Raw genomic sequence first — 18,025 nt, forward strand, 5'->3', positions numbered from 1 at the left:
TTACAGCCCTAGTATACCCAATTCGTACGTACTCCATCCTTTTAAGTTTACGGGCATTCTTCTCCACAATCGCTCACTCATTTCTATCGTAGCTAATCATGTACCGTCCGTACTGCCCAACAATATCATGTCATAACATTGCACGCCTTCCAACTATTTTATAAAGAAATGAAAAGAATGATAAATATGTGCAGATGGATACATAATATTCATCCATTCAAATGAAGCAACAACACAATCCTCCAAGACGTTCTCAATATCAGATAAAGTGGCTTCCCGATATAACTCCAACCAGCACGACATCATCTGAAGCAAGTAAAGAGAGAACCTTCTGATGAAATGCCTCCACGTATTAATGACTTGGTTAATTTGGATTCCAGTCTACCCTGGCAAGTTGTCTTGACAATGGGAGCAAGTGAGGTGGATAATCGACATGCGACACTGCAGTACAAATATTAAGTTGTCTTTTGATTAATTAGTTAATCTTTCTTCTTTTTCCAAAAAATAAAGAGCATTGGAGAAGGCAAATCACTTGATGCTAAAAATATGAATGACTATCTCACTTTTAAGTTCTAAAAAATGTCAATATTCATGTAAAATGATCTGTGACACAGCAGTACATCCGCTGCGAAGGCGGCTTCCTCCCCATCCTTTTCTTAATACCCCCTATAAATGAAAACTATGAACCCCCCCTCTAAAACAATGATAACCCACTCCTTAAATTATATTTAAAAAAAAAAAAAACATAAAAAAGATCCCCCAAAAATGGAAGGGGAATGGGATTAGCAAATCAGGTGGCTTCAGTTGCAGGAATGACCAATCTAATGAGTGAATCTCAAAATTCTCAGCTTTGCTTGGGATTCGAGCTCTCATTCTGAGATCTTTCAAGAATTAAATTACAATTGTTCATGGTTTGCGCATCTAGAAGACTATGATTCCAAAGTTTAATCATAAATAGCCTCCAGCACCTGCTCATGCAACAAAAGATTGTCGATACAGGTTTTTGTTAATGAACATAATAACTTGATGGATCAACTTAAAACAGGAAAAAGAGAACCACCATAAACACATCAATGAGTTTATTGGTGAAGGCTATCTGCCGGTGTTTATTACATGCAGGAATAGTAATTAAAATATTGTAGTAGGAGGACAAGTCCTTTTTTAAAAGAACCTTGATGAATTAGCTGGTTCAGAAGTTGCGACTCACAATGCACGAATGCAATTTGGGTAAGAGATGCATCCGTATATGGACAGCAGAAAAGTTGTTAATACAATTTCAAGCATAAAGATAAAGCTGCATGTCTAGGGATGCTAAAACATTCGGCAGCATACATTATAGCAAATGAAGAAAAAAGAAAACCAGAAAAAAGAGGTGCAATGAACAAGCATATGCATGTAAATCTGCATGGAAACCATGGTACAACAGAGACCTACCATAGCAAAGCAGGAGACCGCACAAGTACTTGTCCATGAAGCCGGGAGAACGCTTGACATGCCCAAGGAATGTGCCCATCTGCTAGCACCCTGTAAAGAAAATGATCATATTTTTTATGAGGACCAAAGTTTACAGATGTCAGCTATTAACCACCAAATTCCAACTCAAGCTAAGCTGCAAAGAATAGACGAATTGGTTATTGCTCAACCGTCCAAGGTAATCATTTTTTGGTGATCATCTCAAAAGAAAGGAGCGTACGATGGAAGGAGGGAAAGCGTAGAGGGGATAGGGTGCATGGACTCATTGTGTGACATTGGAGATTATATCTGAACAAAATGAAGTTACTGAATATGATATTTATTCCAGTTATTTCATACCAGAATACCTTTTTATGGCATCCAAATATTTTCAATTGGCGCATCACCTGCTATGGTTATGTGACATTTCAAAAATTCTTGACATTACTTCATGATTCACTTAATCCTCAATTCGATAACATTGAGCAGTGTAAATGTATAATTGTGTTCAAAATGTGATGATTGGGCAACCAGGATAACGGAAACCATAAAATTAACAAAAACACAGCTAGGATTGAGATTAATCCTTAGACTTGAATTACCAAAGCTAGATTAATGCAAAGAGAACTAATGGAATTTGAACCAGATAAAGCTTAACCTTTGTTTCCTGACAAATGAATTCCACATATGCATAATTTGCTTCTCGTCCTTTGTCACATCCACAAAATCATCAAGCATCTGCATCATGTTATGGTCATCATGATAAACAAAATATTTCCACTTTATGTTGTAAGAATAATAAAACACCAGATCACTGAATTTGATAACCACAAAGGTGCACATTACATGCAGCCAGTTTTAAATGAAAGAATAGGAGTTCTAAACCAAGCCAAAACGATATCTTATAGATGATTGACTTGGACCTTCCAGACACGCAGGATAATGTAGCTATCCTACTCTGACTCTAATAAAATTCTAATTAAAGAAGACAGAAATGAGCAATACAGCATAATCACCGGATCTTACCCTTCTATCTTCAAAATCAGCAATGGCATCATCAACTTCATCCTCACTGTCCCGATCTGAAATTACTTGCTCCGCCACCATTGGCTTTAAACATAATAAACATATCATGTCTAAGAAATTAAAAAGAACGATTTTTTCATAAAAATAAATGTAACAGCAAAATGTTGAAAAGAAAAATAATAATAAACTTAAATAAGTTTAGTTAAGAAAAGAGAGCTCAATTCCATAATGTCTCAGCTACAAATTTAACCATATTAACAAATGAAAATGCTTCAAATGACAGTGTATATAAGATGAATATCAAAGTTAAAGCAGAAGTCACATGCATGAACAGTATAAGCTTGAGAAGGAAATTGATGCAAGTCAAATATATAAAGTGAAACAATTTTAATAGGCATATACACAAAGCCCACAAAGAAGCAAAATTATAGCATTCTGATGTCAATGAAGTACATGGACCTACAAAAAAGGCTGCATAATTACTGATGTAGAACTATTTAAAGATATTCTATTTTTTATCTATTATTGTGGATTTATCTTTTAGTATTTTAAATATGGACCGCATGGATGCCTGCCTAAAACAGCTGCACACCACTTAGGCACTATGCAGTGCCCTGGCCGTCTACATACTGCAGCTGCTTTTGGAACCTTGACAAGGTGAAGCATTAAGTTCTCAAACTGATGCAGGAAACCAGTATCAACTGATAAGAGATAAAATATCAGCTTAAATCTAGAAACACAGAGAGCACGCTAATAAGGCAAATAAAGAATTTTCAGTACGAGTTGATGAAGTGATCAAAAGAAAAGAGCTATGCATCACCTGAGCTCTGTGAGAGTGAAAAAACTGGCGTTTTTGTAGCAGTGCTTGGCTGCTGAAGAAGACCATGAAAAAATAGTAAAAACAAATAACAATTTAGCTAGTATTGATGTAAGGTTGTCGAGAACTAAAATATCAAACTAAAGGCCAGTATTGCATATCATATAGGGACTACTAAAACAGTTTCTTAAGTATGCACAATATGCAAGGATTAGAAACCCACTTTCTGGGATCAGTTCGTTCAACAGATAATTTCCGGGTCTTCGCAAATTGCAACACAGTTGGAGGTGCAAGATTGCTTCCAGATCCACGCTGAGCACAATCATTACTGATAGAAGCTTGAGCTGAAGCAGCGCAAATGCCTATAGTATCAGGGCTAGATGAGCCAGGTTCTATACACTCTGCAGCATAATGATTCTCGGAACCAAAGCTTTCAGATTTATGCCTTGCAGACATCAAATGGGTTTCACTGAATGATAGTTTCTGAAGCTTTTCTTCTTTGTAAGAGCCATTATCTGGTTCATAAATAAATATTCAGCCTATGAGTGAGAAATAACTAAATGCATATCTGGATAATAAATGAGATGCATATCATTATAACCATTCAGAAGTGCAGCATCTGTTGGGTAGGCAAGGAGCCTGTAAGAGGAACATGTGCCATTTTCTTTCTGCAGATAATCTTCATGAGAACCTTCTTGGGCTGCTTCTGGTGATTGCGACTCCAAAACATGTGGATGCACATGACATGCACTCTGAACAAGATTTTTTGATCTTATATGCCTCTTAAACTTTGAGCTAGCAATAAGATTCATATGTTTAGTTAAAAGAAATTCATTGAATTTTATCCGTGCAAAGAAAGATCTGCTCCAAAGCTTCAGCAAGAATTAAAATGATGTGCAGAAAGATTACCAGTAAAAAAAGGTTTGCAACCTTGGATCCACTCCATCAGATACAACCTGCAAATATATGATTTTAGATAGTAAAAGACCTGAAATCGAGAATTGATATCAGAAGGCTCTTTAACCATATGAGTATATGACCTTTCCAAAGCAGGTGATAATTGCACATCCTTTCAGAATTATCTAATTAAAGCATCAATGGATATATGTAACTGTTTAATGCTCAAGACTCAAGAGTTAATGCCTCTTAATAACAGCTTAGGAAAGAAAAATATGCAAATATTCAAGAGAGTATTCCTGTTTAGATGCTACCTTCTTCAAGAACTAGGTGATAGCACGAGTTTTCTTTGTTAAAGAGACATGAGATGTGTTTTGCAACTCATTTAATTCATGGATGTTCTCAACATAGTATAATAACAGAATGAGTTTTTCTTTCTTTTTTTCCCTTTTGTTCCTTTGTTATCTACTGGAAGAGCCTTTTTTCACAATTTTTGCATCAGAATTCAGTAGTACCAAAAGCATCCATGTAAAGTTGGCTCAAAAAATATGAAAATTACAACAAATAGAATATATGACCACTTCTTGTAAAATAAAAAAAAGGATATCCCAGTGCATGAGGATCCCACTACTGCAGTGTCTAGGGAGGTTTGGATTACACAACCTCAACTTTGCATGCAGAGAGGCTGCTTCCGTGTTTCAAATCGGGATACCCGTCTTACAATGGAGCAACCTTACCATTGCCTAAGGCCTGCTTTTGTATCCACTTCTTGTAATATATCCTAAAAACAGCTAGAAATATGCCAACTAACTATTAACATGCAAACTATTATATAGAACTACTCTAGTTCAAACACCAGTCTACAACTTAGAATCCACATAAATATTATTTAAGCAATAAATTTCAACAATGACAGAGTACTAACCTCAGATCCCCATATGTCAGTCCTCACAGAGACATGCACAGCTTGGTACTCTTCAGTTACCTGCACTTAAGTCAGCAACATGTTTAGTTCAATGCTCAACAGGTGATTTGATGAAATATGACTGACAATCTCAGAAGTTTACCTACCCAGAACTCAAAATTGAATAGGTCATGTGAGGAAGTCAAGTGATATCTTAAACCCTATAAAACAGCAAATTAAACATATCAGAGAGATCTAGAAAAATACGAATCAATAGAGAACTAAAGTCATGAAGAAAGAAAAATGAACAGGCAAGAGCAAAATATCACCTTAAAGCTTGCGCATCGCACCAGGCAAAATGGACAGGAGAAGTCTTCAGTTACTGTTTATAAGAAAATGGATTGGTGAGAACTAGAAATTACCTAGGAGTGATGCTTCCCACCTAACATAAATGTTTATAACATGAAACTCTAATATAGGTTTGGCTTAAGTAAAATTACACAAGCAGATATATTGCATGAGATGTGATCAACTAAGGTTTCTGGACATAAGACCACTCATCACCTCAAGTCAGCATCATTTCAGACCTTAGAACTTATGAATGAAAAAGAGGCTAGCTAGGATACATGGAGGAAAACTCCAAGCATGTTCGACAATCTAATTTGGTAATGAATTCTTTAATTAATATCTAAAGTGCAAATAGTATCATATTCTATTTTATCAATTAGGTATCATAGTCTATGTATCAATAGGTATGATTTTATGAGCTTGATGGTGTTATTGGATTTCTCATGGCTTTGGCTAGTTCAACTGTCCACCATGCATCACTTGAAGAATAGATCCAAGTAACCTAAGAGAAAAAGCGAAAATGTGGTGCTTCTGGATGTGGCTAAGAAGCATGACAATTATTATTTTTTGAGTACTTCCATCAATCAAAATATTTAGCTGATGCATCATTGAGTTGCAGCCTATGTATTTGGCATTGTGCCATTACCTGAATAATTTAGACAACTGAGTCAACATACTAGCACAATATTGAATTACTCCATTTAAAAACATGGTTAAGCATACCTAGTAATCAGTAAGGCAAAAGATTGGACTAAGAAGGTCAACACTTGACTTTAATAACCATTTTTATTATGGTAACACCAAAATAATGTACTTAAGGGTCAGGGTGAGGGGATGATAACAAGGGCAGGATTTTCATTTAGCTAGGCAAGTAACTCCTTAGCAGAGTAAAAGAGAAAGAAGATGCTAGTTAACATGATAAATGCATCAATTGCAGCATAACCCAAAAATTCCAAGTAACAAAAACAAGCCCATAACTGCCTTTTGCAACACAAGTAATGGCCTGATTGGCTTGGTGTATGTAGGCCAAGTGAAAGGCCACTTCACGAAGAGGCCTCAGCTCCCCTGGGTCAAAGCCACTTTAGGCCTTTTCTCCCTTAAATTGTCCCAGGCGGGAACTCAGTTCAGCTTCACTTCAGAGTTAACAATATGCCCAAAATGGGCATGAATTTTCACTTATAGGCAGCCAAACAGGTCCTAAGCAGAATAAGAAATATATTCCACGGGCACACCACATACTAAACGGAAAATAGTAATAAGCATGTAACCTTTTGCTGGCATTGGGAACCTATGTTCCCCTTATCATACAACCTTTTTATAAATCTGGCAGCTCACCGAACAAAATGTACCAAACTGGAAAGATTTCTTCTAATTGAGAAATCGAATGAGCTCTAAAAATGTATTCTGACAAACTAGATCGATCTAAATTACTAAAACTTAACATTTCCTTTGTTTTTATGTTCTAATTTGAGGAGGTAAACCTCATCTTCCTTGTTTGCTAGGTGAAACTTAAAAAGAATTAGTGCATCTCTTTCCGTTTCCATCTTCTCTCCACAAAATATAACATCATTTCTCCAAACCCCCCCCCCCTGCGTGCGCGCCTCCCTCATTCTTTTTATACCAAATAAAATTTATCCTTGAGGTGTGTTACTTCATTACTGGGATGCGTAACATCAAAACACTATATGTGTTGGATTTTGAACAAACTACCCCCTCCTTCAATGGAAGGTCCCAAAGTTCCATAACAAAAATTCCTGCTGTAACATTGAGTTCTGAAAAAAAACAACTATATCACATACAGTTGAAGCGCGTGCACATGCACTCACACAGAGAGATGGAATTAGGTCTCACATACAGATGAAGCAAATGCAAGAATGGAAGCTCACATGCAGAGAGAGAGAGAGAGAGACCTTCTGTTTTTTGCAGTGTGTTGTTGTAGTATCTATAGTTAAAGAGGACATTTCCCGTTCTCAATCTGGACAGCAGAAACAGGCAGGTTAGCAACAGCATAAATCTGGGCATCTGATATTTACAATATTCTAACTATTAAAAAGACAACATTGAAAGTGGCAAATATCGGATAACGAAATGAATCAGAATTAACATTGACAAATAAAGAAGTATTCACACTAATATATTGATTATTAATTACATCTGATTGCCTCAAATTTGCAACCAGACCTGATACTCACAAAAAGTTCATCTAACTAATAGAAGAAGTGTATCAAATAGTTCAGTTTAGTTTTCATTTAGCAAATAACAAACGACATCCACATTTGGCCCAAAAATTTTTAAACTAATATAAGACCATTAGGTTTATTGTTCAAAGATCAGATGTTAGAAGTTTTTCGTAGTCCATAAAACCTCAAATAAACTTTGATTTACCTGAGCATCACTTCACCACATGTTTCATTTTCAACTATAGCAAAGAAAAAAGGATCACATATAAATTCCTCACTTTAAAATTATGTGTAAAATACTCTCCCTAAATATCCAACAGCTGATATCAAGAAGAATTTGATTATGGCCTTAATAAATTTTGAATTCATTACTGAACCCTATATTTTTTTGCATTCATATATGCCCAACTAGGATACAACTACTTGTAATTTCAAATGTAATATCATCGCTAGTTTATTCAAATGCTCGTTCATGTCTTTTTCCACCTTCTCACTAACCAGGTTTTCAAATACAAGTCAGATAAACTTTCAATTCTTAAGCAAGTTTTCTACTCCTTAGGGCTCTCCTATTATTTCATAAGATAATTAAGGAAAAAGGCAGTAAGAGTATTTTCACTAGCACCACCACTTCTGCCATGTACTTTGTCATGGGATCACCCATGTCCCATGATCATCAAAATCCACTTCAACAAATATTTCCAAAACGGATGAATGAGGCCCTCCTGTAGTATTTGACTTGGACAAATGACAAACAAGGACTAATTTTAGCAAATAAAAACCTGAAAAGATATTGCTTTCTGTTCTAATATCAAAACTAATGTATACATAAAACCCCCATGACAGACAAATCTTCATAATTGAGAGGTTAAAATTCATAAAAAACAAAAAGGACCTTGACATGTAAGCCAAAACTTAAAATCATATATAAGCCTCATGACTCTGAAACCTGAAAACCAATTATCGGAGGAAATTTAGAAAGAAACCTGCCATTAAAACTGAATTAGGATGGCACAGTTTTTTTAAATTTCTAAAGCTAAGAAATTGAAATCCAAACGCAGTGCATTTCCACTACATATTGTGAATGACCATGTTCACTGTTTGCTGACTTTAAGTGTTTCTTAATATATGTCCTATTAACCACAATAAACATTGGATATGTGAATATGACCCCACTCTTACCTCTCTTGAATTATTAAAAAAATAAATAAAAAGAGGTAATCAAGATATCATCACCCATAGACAACTACTGCATTGTGCCTGCGTATTTAAGCATAGCCATCACCCTTGTGCCACATCTCCACTTACCTTCCACTTGCATGTGGATATCATGTGTTATACTATTTTGCTTCCTCGCAGATGCTTGTCAATGGTCCATAACACTAGAAACTAGGACTTCACAAGGTAATCTTACTCTTTCATATGTACAGCACCTTCTAGAACTCGGATTGTTAAAAATGCCCAAAGGACCTTCCCTCTTAACTTTAGAATACATTTACTAAGCCTAAAGACAGAAGACAGGAATTCAATGGTCTCAGGAACTTCATTTAGATTATCCAGATGGCATTTATCTTTTTTCTACTAAAATATGACACGTGATGAATGATGAACATCACATAAGAATTTAAACTTGATTGAGATAACATAATCACCAGTTAAGTACAGATTATCACCTATTAAGATATAAATATACACACACATATTTACATAGAGACACATATGTGACAGGATTTATTTACCAATTACACAAAAAAATAAAATATCAAAAATTTACAATTCATTGAAGAAAAGGAAAAATTTACAAAAGCTAAATACTTAAAGATGGAATAGTAAGTAAAAATCTAGTTACCGGATAATATGAGGTAATGATGATGTTGGAACATCATTGTATGAGTAAGAATTATAAGGAGACCTCTCTCTTGCTCCAATCTCTTGTGCACATATACTCACTTGCACTTGATATGAATTCTTTCAGTAAAGAAAGTCATCAATCATTTGAGGATCAACAGAAGTTGAATATGTAATATAGAGGCATGAACTCACCATAGGATCCGCATTATGAGAACAAAAGGTCATGCAGTTGTTCTGGTTCAAAAATTTAGGCTGCAAAAGTGACAACGCCAATACATGTAATGAGAAAATGGAACAGACTAAATATAGAATCCATAGAAGGAAAGAAAATAGTGGGGAAAAAATAAAATGTAGTACATCATTCTTAGCATCTTTGCTAGTAATTGAGGTGGATCCATGTTCTGATACTTTTGCCCAAACAAAATGTGGATGAGTTCTGTTTGACCATACATAACCAGGTACTACTGGTTTGACATGATGCACTAATAAATTCAAGAAAAAGACACATGAAAGTGGTATTACATGATTAATAAAAAATTTCTTTGCCGCGACATGGTGGCTTGGCCAATTTGGAACTTCTGATAGTGTAAGACAGGTTACAAAGCATGAAACTTGTCAAGCTGCAACATGCTGGAAATATCCAGATATGCGTTCCAACTGACAGGGCCATCAAATAAGCATTATATATTTGATTAGCCTGGGCAAAATATCACATGACAACTTAGGTATAGTCCCTTAATTATCAGGCATAAAAGGGCCCTAGGTGTATACCATGAAACTAGTTCACAGTGGACATGACACTGTGCCGTTCAAAATAATACTAATTGCGCCAGGAAATTTTTGACATATTACTCAAATGAAAGCAAAGAATGCAGCAGTAGAAATCTGAGACTGTCATGAAAAGCAAATGTCGACTAATATGTTTATCTGATATAAAATTATTACCTGGAAGATAGTAAATGATCTCAATACCAATAAATTAGTACCGAAGAAAGATTCCATACATACACAAGTAGCCACAACAAGAACCAAAGTTTTAATAAAGTATATGTTGGCATTTTATGGTAAGAAGTCACATGAACGACAAGGTTTACTACTTCCAGATGATAATAATACAAGACAAACAGGATATTATTTTTTCATAAAAGAAGGAATAACAGTTCTGCCTCACCCAAAATTCCTTTACAGAAAGTGCACAGTACCAGGGAAAAGTAGTCGATGACCTCACATAGAAAATCATTTAATTGCCACAGCATGTAGCCTCAAAACACTAGGAATAGATCATATCAAAAAAATATAATCCATGTGGAAACTATGATAAATAACCAAGTTGCACCTCAGCACACTGATCAATTAGGGAATCCTTTTTCTTTTCTCTGGATATCACATGAAGCCTTGCAGCATCTATGTGCAAATGTCAGACATCCCATAAATATTAAAAATAATAAATTTATAAACAGCTATCATTTTTAAGCACTTAATTTGTCATATTCATATATAAGTGTATACTTCTACTGGAGTTAATAAATATATGAGCCATTATTTCTTAAACAGTTAATTTGACATAAGCATAAAATGAGGAAATACCTCTATTGAAATAGGAATGGTACATTATTAACATTTAACATAATGAATATGGATGTGTTATATAAACACTATCAACTTCACAATCTTGCTAGAAAAAAATGTAGAAATACGTGGTGGACTACTTTATGGGACAGAATCCATGGGACAGCTGATACAGTATACCATTTCCATCAGCATGACAATAGCGAGAACATCAATAGGTATTATTTATGGAAACCCAGCTAGCATCATGCTGATGGAAAAGGCGATGGCACATCTGATGTCCCATGAACCTGTCCCCCTAACAGCATTCAAATTATTGACAGCCTTCAAAACTAAAAATAGTAGGATTAATATCAAATATGTTAACCATAGTTGTGCATAACATACCTCCAAACTGCACGGGTGCATACTAACAGTCGAAAGCATCTCAGCCTTATGTCCTAAACTCAGCGTCACACACCTCTCCAATGATGAACAAAGTGAATCAATTGGTATTTTTCCCCATAGACAATGACCTTCAATATCTGCTCGCAGAAAAAAGAAAAGGAAAAACTAATGTAGCATCAGTTACAGGAATTCGGAGAATTCACTTGATATCCTTAGTCTCTGCTGGAAATACTGAAATACCAATTTAGTTAACAATCACATACTAAATAAAGACATGACTTGCATGTATGGGCAGAACAATTTAACAAATTTGCAAACCTAAAGATAGTTTTATTTCGGGGGCAAAGTCTAACAACCATGAAGGACTTGAAGACTTGAGAAGGGGGGAAGAGAAAGGAAGGAGGGGGGAGGGAGGACAGACTGTTTAAGGACTTGATGCCTCAATCTACAAACTAAACATGATATTGTTAAATATTTGCCAAAATTTAACAATTTAATCACATAAAAGATGCCTAATATAGTGGCATATTGGGGGCAAATACTTAATATGGTGATTTAAAACTTAAAATAATATTTGCCAAGTTTTCAGGTTACCAAAAGAATTGTGTATGATATTAGTTATTTGCCAGCTGAGATTTTAATAAAATTAATTGTTATAACAGCATAAATGTCTCGTAAACAAAAACGATATTCATGGCATAGATTGTACATTAATAAACCACATCCCTAACTAATTTTGCAACTAATATTGTCTTACTTGGAAAAGAGGTGAGTTCCTCATGATTCAGTGATAGATGATTTTCACCAGAAGCACCTTTTGGTTCCCCTGGATGAATTTAAAATGGAGTTATACTATACATTTACAGACAATACAGAACTAATATCACACAAATTCGTAGAATGAAATCAGAGACTATTTGATCAACTGTACATGCATAAAATACAAAGTCCATACCATTACTGACAAGGATAATGTTGAGATTTCGAACTCGAGCATCTGATGCTAGCTTCTTAATCTCAGGAATAACAAAACTGGCTTCTACTTGATCTTTCTTCCCATATTCATTGAAGGTGGTTATCATACAAGCTCGACTAAGTTGATATACCGCAGAATGCTGTTTGCCATTTATCAAAAGAGAAAGTGAATATTCGATAAAGATATAAAAACAAATGACTTGTAGGATAGCTAAGTTTGTCCACATTTAGATAACTTTTCTACCTCTGTAACATCAGCAACAGGTCTTCCCAATAACACATAAAGAGGTAACCCATCTTGTTTTTGTCCCTCAGCATTCATGCTCCCGGAAAGTGATACAGTTATTTGAATCCTACATGACCAAAGCAAATTTAATCTACTAATTGTCCTATTAAAAAAAATCAAAAATTTATATCAGTCAAAATATGGCACATTAAGCCTTTAGCACATTCACATTAAGTAAAAAATCTTTGGATATCAAGAAAACACAAAATCCTGAATTATGGTATCACTTAGGCCCTGATTGGGGGAGCTGTTAGCAGTAGACCTTTTGGAAGTAGGACTATTGGAAGTAGGACTATTGGAAGTAGAGCTTTCTGAAGTAGAGCTTTTATAAAAAGTTGTTTGTTGTTTGGTAACTACATTCCTAAAGTGTTGTGACACTTTAACATGTGTTTGGTAAACAAACTGAGAAAGTTCTTTTGTATGACAAAATTACTATACTTTTGTATACACTATACAGTCTTGATTCTCGTAAAGCCAGTCATACTTAGTATTCAGGTGGAAACACTTAATGGAATATAAGATGAATAAATAGATGATAGTTACAAAAAGTAGCATTTCTTATTTATTTTTTTTTTAGGAATCAATTTGATTAAATGATGAAAATGGTGCCCAACCAAAATCCACTCAGCCTGGATGTTGCCTGTGTTTTTCTATTTGTGTGTGATGGTAGGATTCCTATAACTTACCATATACCATAAAGCAAGCAATATTAACCAAGGATTTAAAGGAAAAAAGATATCAATATTGAAACAAGGATTTAAGAGAAAAAACATATCTTTACATCTAAAAAATACAAAAAACTATATGACAAAATAAAAACCTCCGTTTGTGCTTTGCCTCTATCTTGTATTGCAAACATCTTTGAAGAAGCAACGGCTGCAGCATAATCAATAACTATTAGAACTTTAAAACAATTTTTTCTTTCAAAATGAAATCATTCTGCACATGACCATGGCAACAGACAGATGGTACAGGGACTTTTTTAAACAAGACAAGACACCAATACCAGAGCCCTATGGTTAACGTACATACATTTTGTATAGCGCGTCGTTGAAGAATATTGTAAAGCTCAACAGGTTTACAATAAACCGAAAGGCTTTCTTCAGCTGCAAATTGTTCTTCAGCGGTCAAATGAACCCGAGACTGCTGGCGGCACATCTGATCAGCAGTCCTAGAATGGCTGCAACTGCAGCCAATGTTCCTGCAGATGAATAAAATCAACATGTAAGATAGTTCATTCTTTCATTGGTTAGAGCATAGGCCTTAGAAAATAAAATTTTAATGAAAGTAACCAAAAATAACAGACCTAGATGGCAAGATTGCTTTTAGAAACTATTGAAGTTAATGCTGAACAACCAGATATGGTGTTTAGAGTGCAAAATTACGTGGTTTCACGAACCGCCAAAGGTAAGCCTGGCATTCTGGATGGAAAGTGGCGAAATATAGATTTTCATAGAACTCCAAACTTGACCAAGTATGCTGATAGGTCATCCACCAAGGGCAACATTCACCTACTTCGTTCCAGCTGCAGCTTACTCTGTAGTATTTTACTGATTCTGTAAAGAATTTCCATAGTACAGTTTAGAAAATGACTTCGTTCTGTCAATATATAAGAAAAAGTATGCCTTGTATGAGCTTATAAGAATGCAAACACACAGGTAATTTTGAAATAACGACACAAAAGGTGATCTGGTCATTTTTGCTTACAGAACATGTATCAACTGATACTAGCTAATAAAATCCTTAGAAAACAAACTGCATGCAACAATTTATAAGAATTTTACTTATAAAACAAAGATAGAGAAATATTAAACTCTGGAAAATGTACATAAGTTGAACATCACTATTTGCTTTGGAATCAATGACAGAATGGCAAGTTAGGAAGCAAGTTCTGCAGTGAATATGAGATCCTACTGAGCTATCAAACCAAAAATATAAAGAACAAAGGACATACAAGGATAAGAAACTAATTATATGATCAAAGAGTAAAAAAGATTGCATGTATACACTATTAAGACCATGACTAAAGAACATAATGAAAGATGAAGGGAAAGTATTGCAACACCATCAATTTGGGCAACAACTCCCATGCTAAATATAAAGATCATGGACATGTTCTCCAATGTGAACTCCCATGTTAAATACAAAGAACAATCATCCATGAACCAGCAGCACACCTACATGCATGACAGAGGAGAAAAAACCATTTCTTCAATATATGCTTCCACCCAACGTCAGCAGAACCAATACCGGGCACCGTATCTGTTGCCTGGCAGGACGAGTCGGTACGGGCCCACATCGTGCCGGGCCCGTACCAACACAGTAGAAGAGACGGGGGAGAGAGAGAACGAGAGAGAAAAAGAGAGAGAGTGGGGAAGAGAGGGAGCAAGAAAGGGAGGAAGAAAGAGGCCAGTCGGCGGAGGCTGGGGAGCCTACGTGCAAAGGCAGAGCTCCGCCTCCGATCTCCAGTTTCGTTCGAAACATAGACCCGGAGGGGGCCTTTTAATTTTACCTTTTTTAAGTTAAAGTTGGCAAACCCATTGCCAACTTTACTTAATTTTTTAAAATAAAAACCTACCTCGGCAACTCCCCGGCCTCCGCCTCCTCTACGTGGAGGCTCTCCAACCTCCGCCGGCCGGCCTCTCTTCCTTCCTCTCCCTCTCCCTCTCCCTCCCTTCCTCGCTCTCTCTCTCTCTCTCTTCTCCTCTTTTTTCTTCTGCTTTCCCTCCGGCGACGACAAGAGGTGTCTCGATTTCAATAGTGAAACCGTCCCGGTCCGCCGCCAGTATGGCCCGGGATGCCTCGAACTAGACGGTTCAGGACGGATCCGCAGACCTTGCCTCCAACCCTTGCAAAATGCCCTTCCCAACTTCACACCATATTTATGAGAAAACAAGTTTCCAGGAAAACCGATTAGAGAAGCAAATGCTATTTCTATGGAATGCACGCGGTAATGGAAAGTACATCTTAGATGATCACGAGAGCAAGTTGTTGATAAGAACTCTCTTCTTTGGCATCAATTTGTATGGAGGAAAAGAGAGGGGGGGGAGCCCCATTGCCCTTTGCTATTAGCCATGCTCTGCTCCAGCACCTCGCTTTGGCCCAAACTCTTAACCAAAAGAGGAAAACACGTTTGAAGATTCTCTTCAATTAGATCGATAAAACCACTGCTCCATTTATTTGTTTCCTAGTAGAGAGATAGTTAATAATTAATTCTAACAAAAAAAGACATTCCTCTTTATAAATCTCCATAAAGTTAAATCTGTGGTTATTTATTAGACTAAATCAATGAAAGGTAGTATCTTTATGATTTATCCATTGATTGTTATACACTTTTCACATGCACTTTCCTTAAAGTTCTTGCTTATTTTGGATCAAGTTTTCTTCTTTCCAAATAGCATCCTTTCTTCTCATTTCCTTTTTGGCTCTTGCAATGTCTTCCTTACCCGTTTCCCTTATGGTAACCATGCTTCACATTGTTTTCCGACATTACTTGCCCCTCTTCACTTCGTAGTGTTGAAGAGAAGAAATTCTTTGCGCCCCCCTCCCTAAACACCCAAAACACAACACATAGTTTCTCTTTTATTTGAACCCCACCTAATGTAAATGGCGATGTGCACAAGCACACACACTTGCACCTCTTCTCGCTTCTTTGATTCCCACCTAATGTAAATAGACTTTGATTCCCACCTTATTTGAACCCCACCTAATCAACCCTATTTTTGATTCCCCTTTCTCTCGTTTATTAAGGGCACGTAGACTTTGGCGGACAGAGTGCTGAGAGGATATGGGCACGTCAATGAGACTGACATGAAAGCAAGTAAGCTTTTCTCGAGACCCTCTTACCCAATCGGTTCAGGAGAGAAAGGTGACAACTTGTAGCTCTTGGTTATCTCTTGCACTCTTTTTTGTTTTGATTTAAGAAATGCCTTGATTTTGGATTTCTTTGGGGCGAAATTGTTTCCTTCTTTAGGGAAAAATTGTCTGCGACAACCCTGAGAACAATAAAAAAATAAAAGGACATTGTTTTAGATGATATTCGTATTCAAATGAGCCGAGCATGGTGATTCAAGAAATTGATTTATCCTCTCTGCTCCATTTGGCTTCTTACTGGTACCTAGTTTTGAATCATCTTTTAGCCTAGTTGGTGAAAGCTCCGGGCTGCCTATCTTCTACCTAAAACTGTTGCAGATTGTGGTTTTGGCACGGGAAGGATCACAAAGAATCTTATTTTAACATAACTAGCTTTATTTCATTATTCTCTTATTTTGTTATTTTGAGGAATTCAGAAATTTTCTTCTGTATTTTTTTTCTGAGCTAGTGTGCCTGCGTATCACCAAGACTCGCCTAAATTTTAAGCGTTAGCAATCAAATGGAGGAAATAAAAGCTGCATTAACTGGTGAAAACTAAGCTATGTAATTAATGACTGGACAGATAGAATATCCACGCTAGCAGCAAAAATTACGTTCTTGTGTTCGCTACTGAGATTGTGTCTTTTTCTTGAATCACAATGGAGACTATTGGCATTCTGCTACACGATTTATCAACCTAGATAGCACCGAATGCCATATATACTGGATGAATATATTGTGTTTTGTCGAGTATTCCTCTATCTAATGAGAACTGCGAGGATCCAAAAAAAGAACAGCAGGTTTGGCTGGAAACATATTAGGGTTAGGGTTACGGTTAGGGATCAACCCTAATCAAAGCCTTCTTTCATGGATTCAGGCAGCATGACCTTTTCAGAAACAAGATCCAAGAAGAAGAGGTTGGAGCAGGAGGAGATAAGCTGCCGATAACAAACAAAAGAAAAACAAGAAAAGAAAGAGCAAAGATGGGTGAGAGAGAAGAGGACAGAACTCACCGATATCGGAGGCTTCGGGGCACCCGAGGGGAGGAAGGCAGCGGAGACGACACCGGCGAGGATGCCGGAGCCGTCGTGTCGCACGGAAGAGGCTCGCGTCCGTCGGGATGGCGGGTGGCTTGGGCTTCCTTCTTTCTCCCGAGCGGACGGCAGGTGGAGGGGACCGGAGGGGGGAGGGGGGGGGGGGGGGTGGGTTAAGCGGATGGAACCTCCGCTCGAGCTACAGTAGCTTAAAAGGCGGTCGAGTTGGCTGCCCGGTCCGAAAGTGGTATCTCTGACGGGCTGAGCCCGGGCTGGGCCTTTTGACGCGAAGGGGCCTGCAGCCGGTCCAGTTGCAGACACGCCCTCCGGGCTGGTTAGGACTAAATATAAATTTTTTTATATAAATACCTCCCTAAATATCAAATTTGACATAAATATTTTTTTTAAATTAATATTTATATTTATACTTTAGTAAAATATTTGTTATGC

General features: G+C 36.6%; 1 protein-coding gene across 9 annotated transcripts; it reads right to left on the bottom strand.

The window, feature by feature from the left end:
• Window positions 1-128: 128 nt before the first annotated feature.
• LOC103721792 (polycomb group protein EMF2B-like) lies at window positions 129-17,729 on the bottom strand. Of its 9 annotated transcripts, XM_026810498.2 has the most exons (23): window positions 17,555-17,729; window positions 16,536-16,684; window positions 14,089-14,245; window positions 13,722-13,890; window positions 13,510-13,565; window positions 12,648-12,756; window positions 12,384-12,543; window positions 12,186-12,254; window positions 11,429-11,565; window positions 9,665-9,724; window positions 9,471-9,589; window positions 7,355-7,419; window positions 5,426-5,478; window positions 5,264-5,317; window positions 5,118-5,177; window positions 4,205-4,251; window positions 3,897-4,090; window positions 3,519-3,810; window positions 3,299-3,350; window positions 2,479-2,562; window positions 2,111-2,190; window positions 1,435-1,524; window positions 129-441 (listed from the first exon to the last, which is right to left on the bottom strand). In XM_026810498.2, the coding sequence occupies exons 3-23, from the start codon at window positions 14,178-14,180 to the stop codon at window positions 303-305; spliced, it is 2,181 nt and encodes a 726-aa protein (XP_026666299.2). In that variant the 5' UTR covers window positions 14,181-14,245; window positions 16,536-16,684; window positions 17,555-17,729; the 3' UTR covers window positions 129-302. The 9 variants fall into 9 exon arrangements, with proteins under 9 accessions (XP_026666299.2, XP_008810364.2, XP_008810402.2 ...); XM_008812142.4 differs by lacking the exon at window positions 16,536-16,684 and having other exon boundaries at window positions 3,299-3,347; XM_008812180.4 differs by lacking the exon at window positions 16,536-16,684 and having other exon boundaries at window positions 129-398.
• Between the last annotated feature and the right edge of the window lie 296 nt (window positions 17,730-18,025).

This window comes from Phoenix dactylifera, chromosome 17 (genome assembly GCF_009389715.1).
Source record: "Phoenix dactylifera cultivar Barhee BC4 chromosome 17, palm_55x_up_171113_PBpolish2nd_filt_p, whole genome shotgun sequence".
NCBI classification, from domain to species: domain Eukaryota; kingdom Viridiplantae; phylum Streptophyta; class Magnoliopsida; order Arecales; family Arecaceae; genus Phoenix; species Phoenix dactylifera.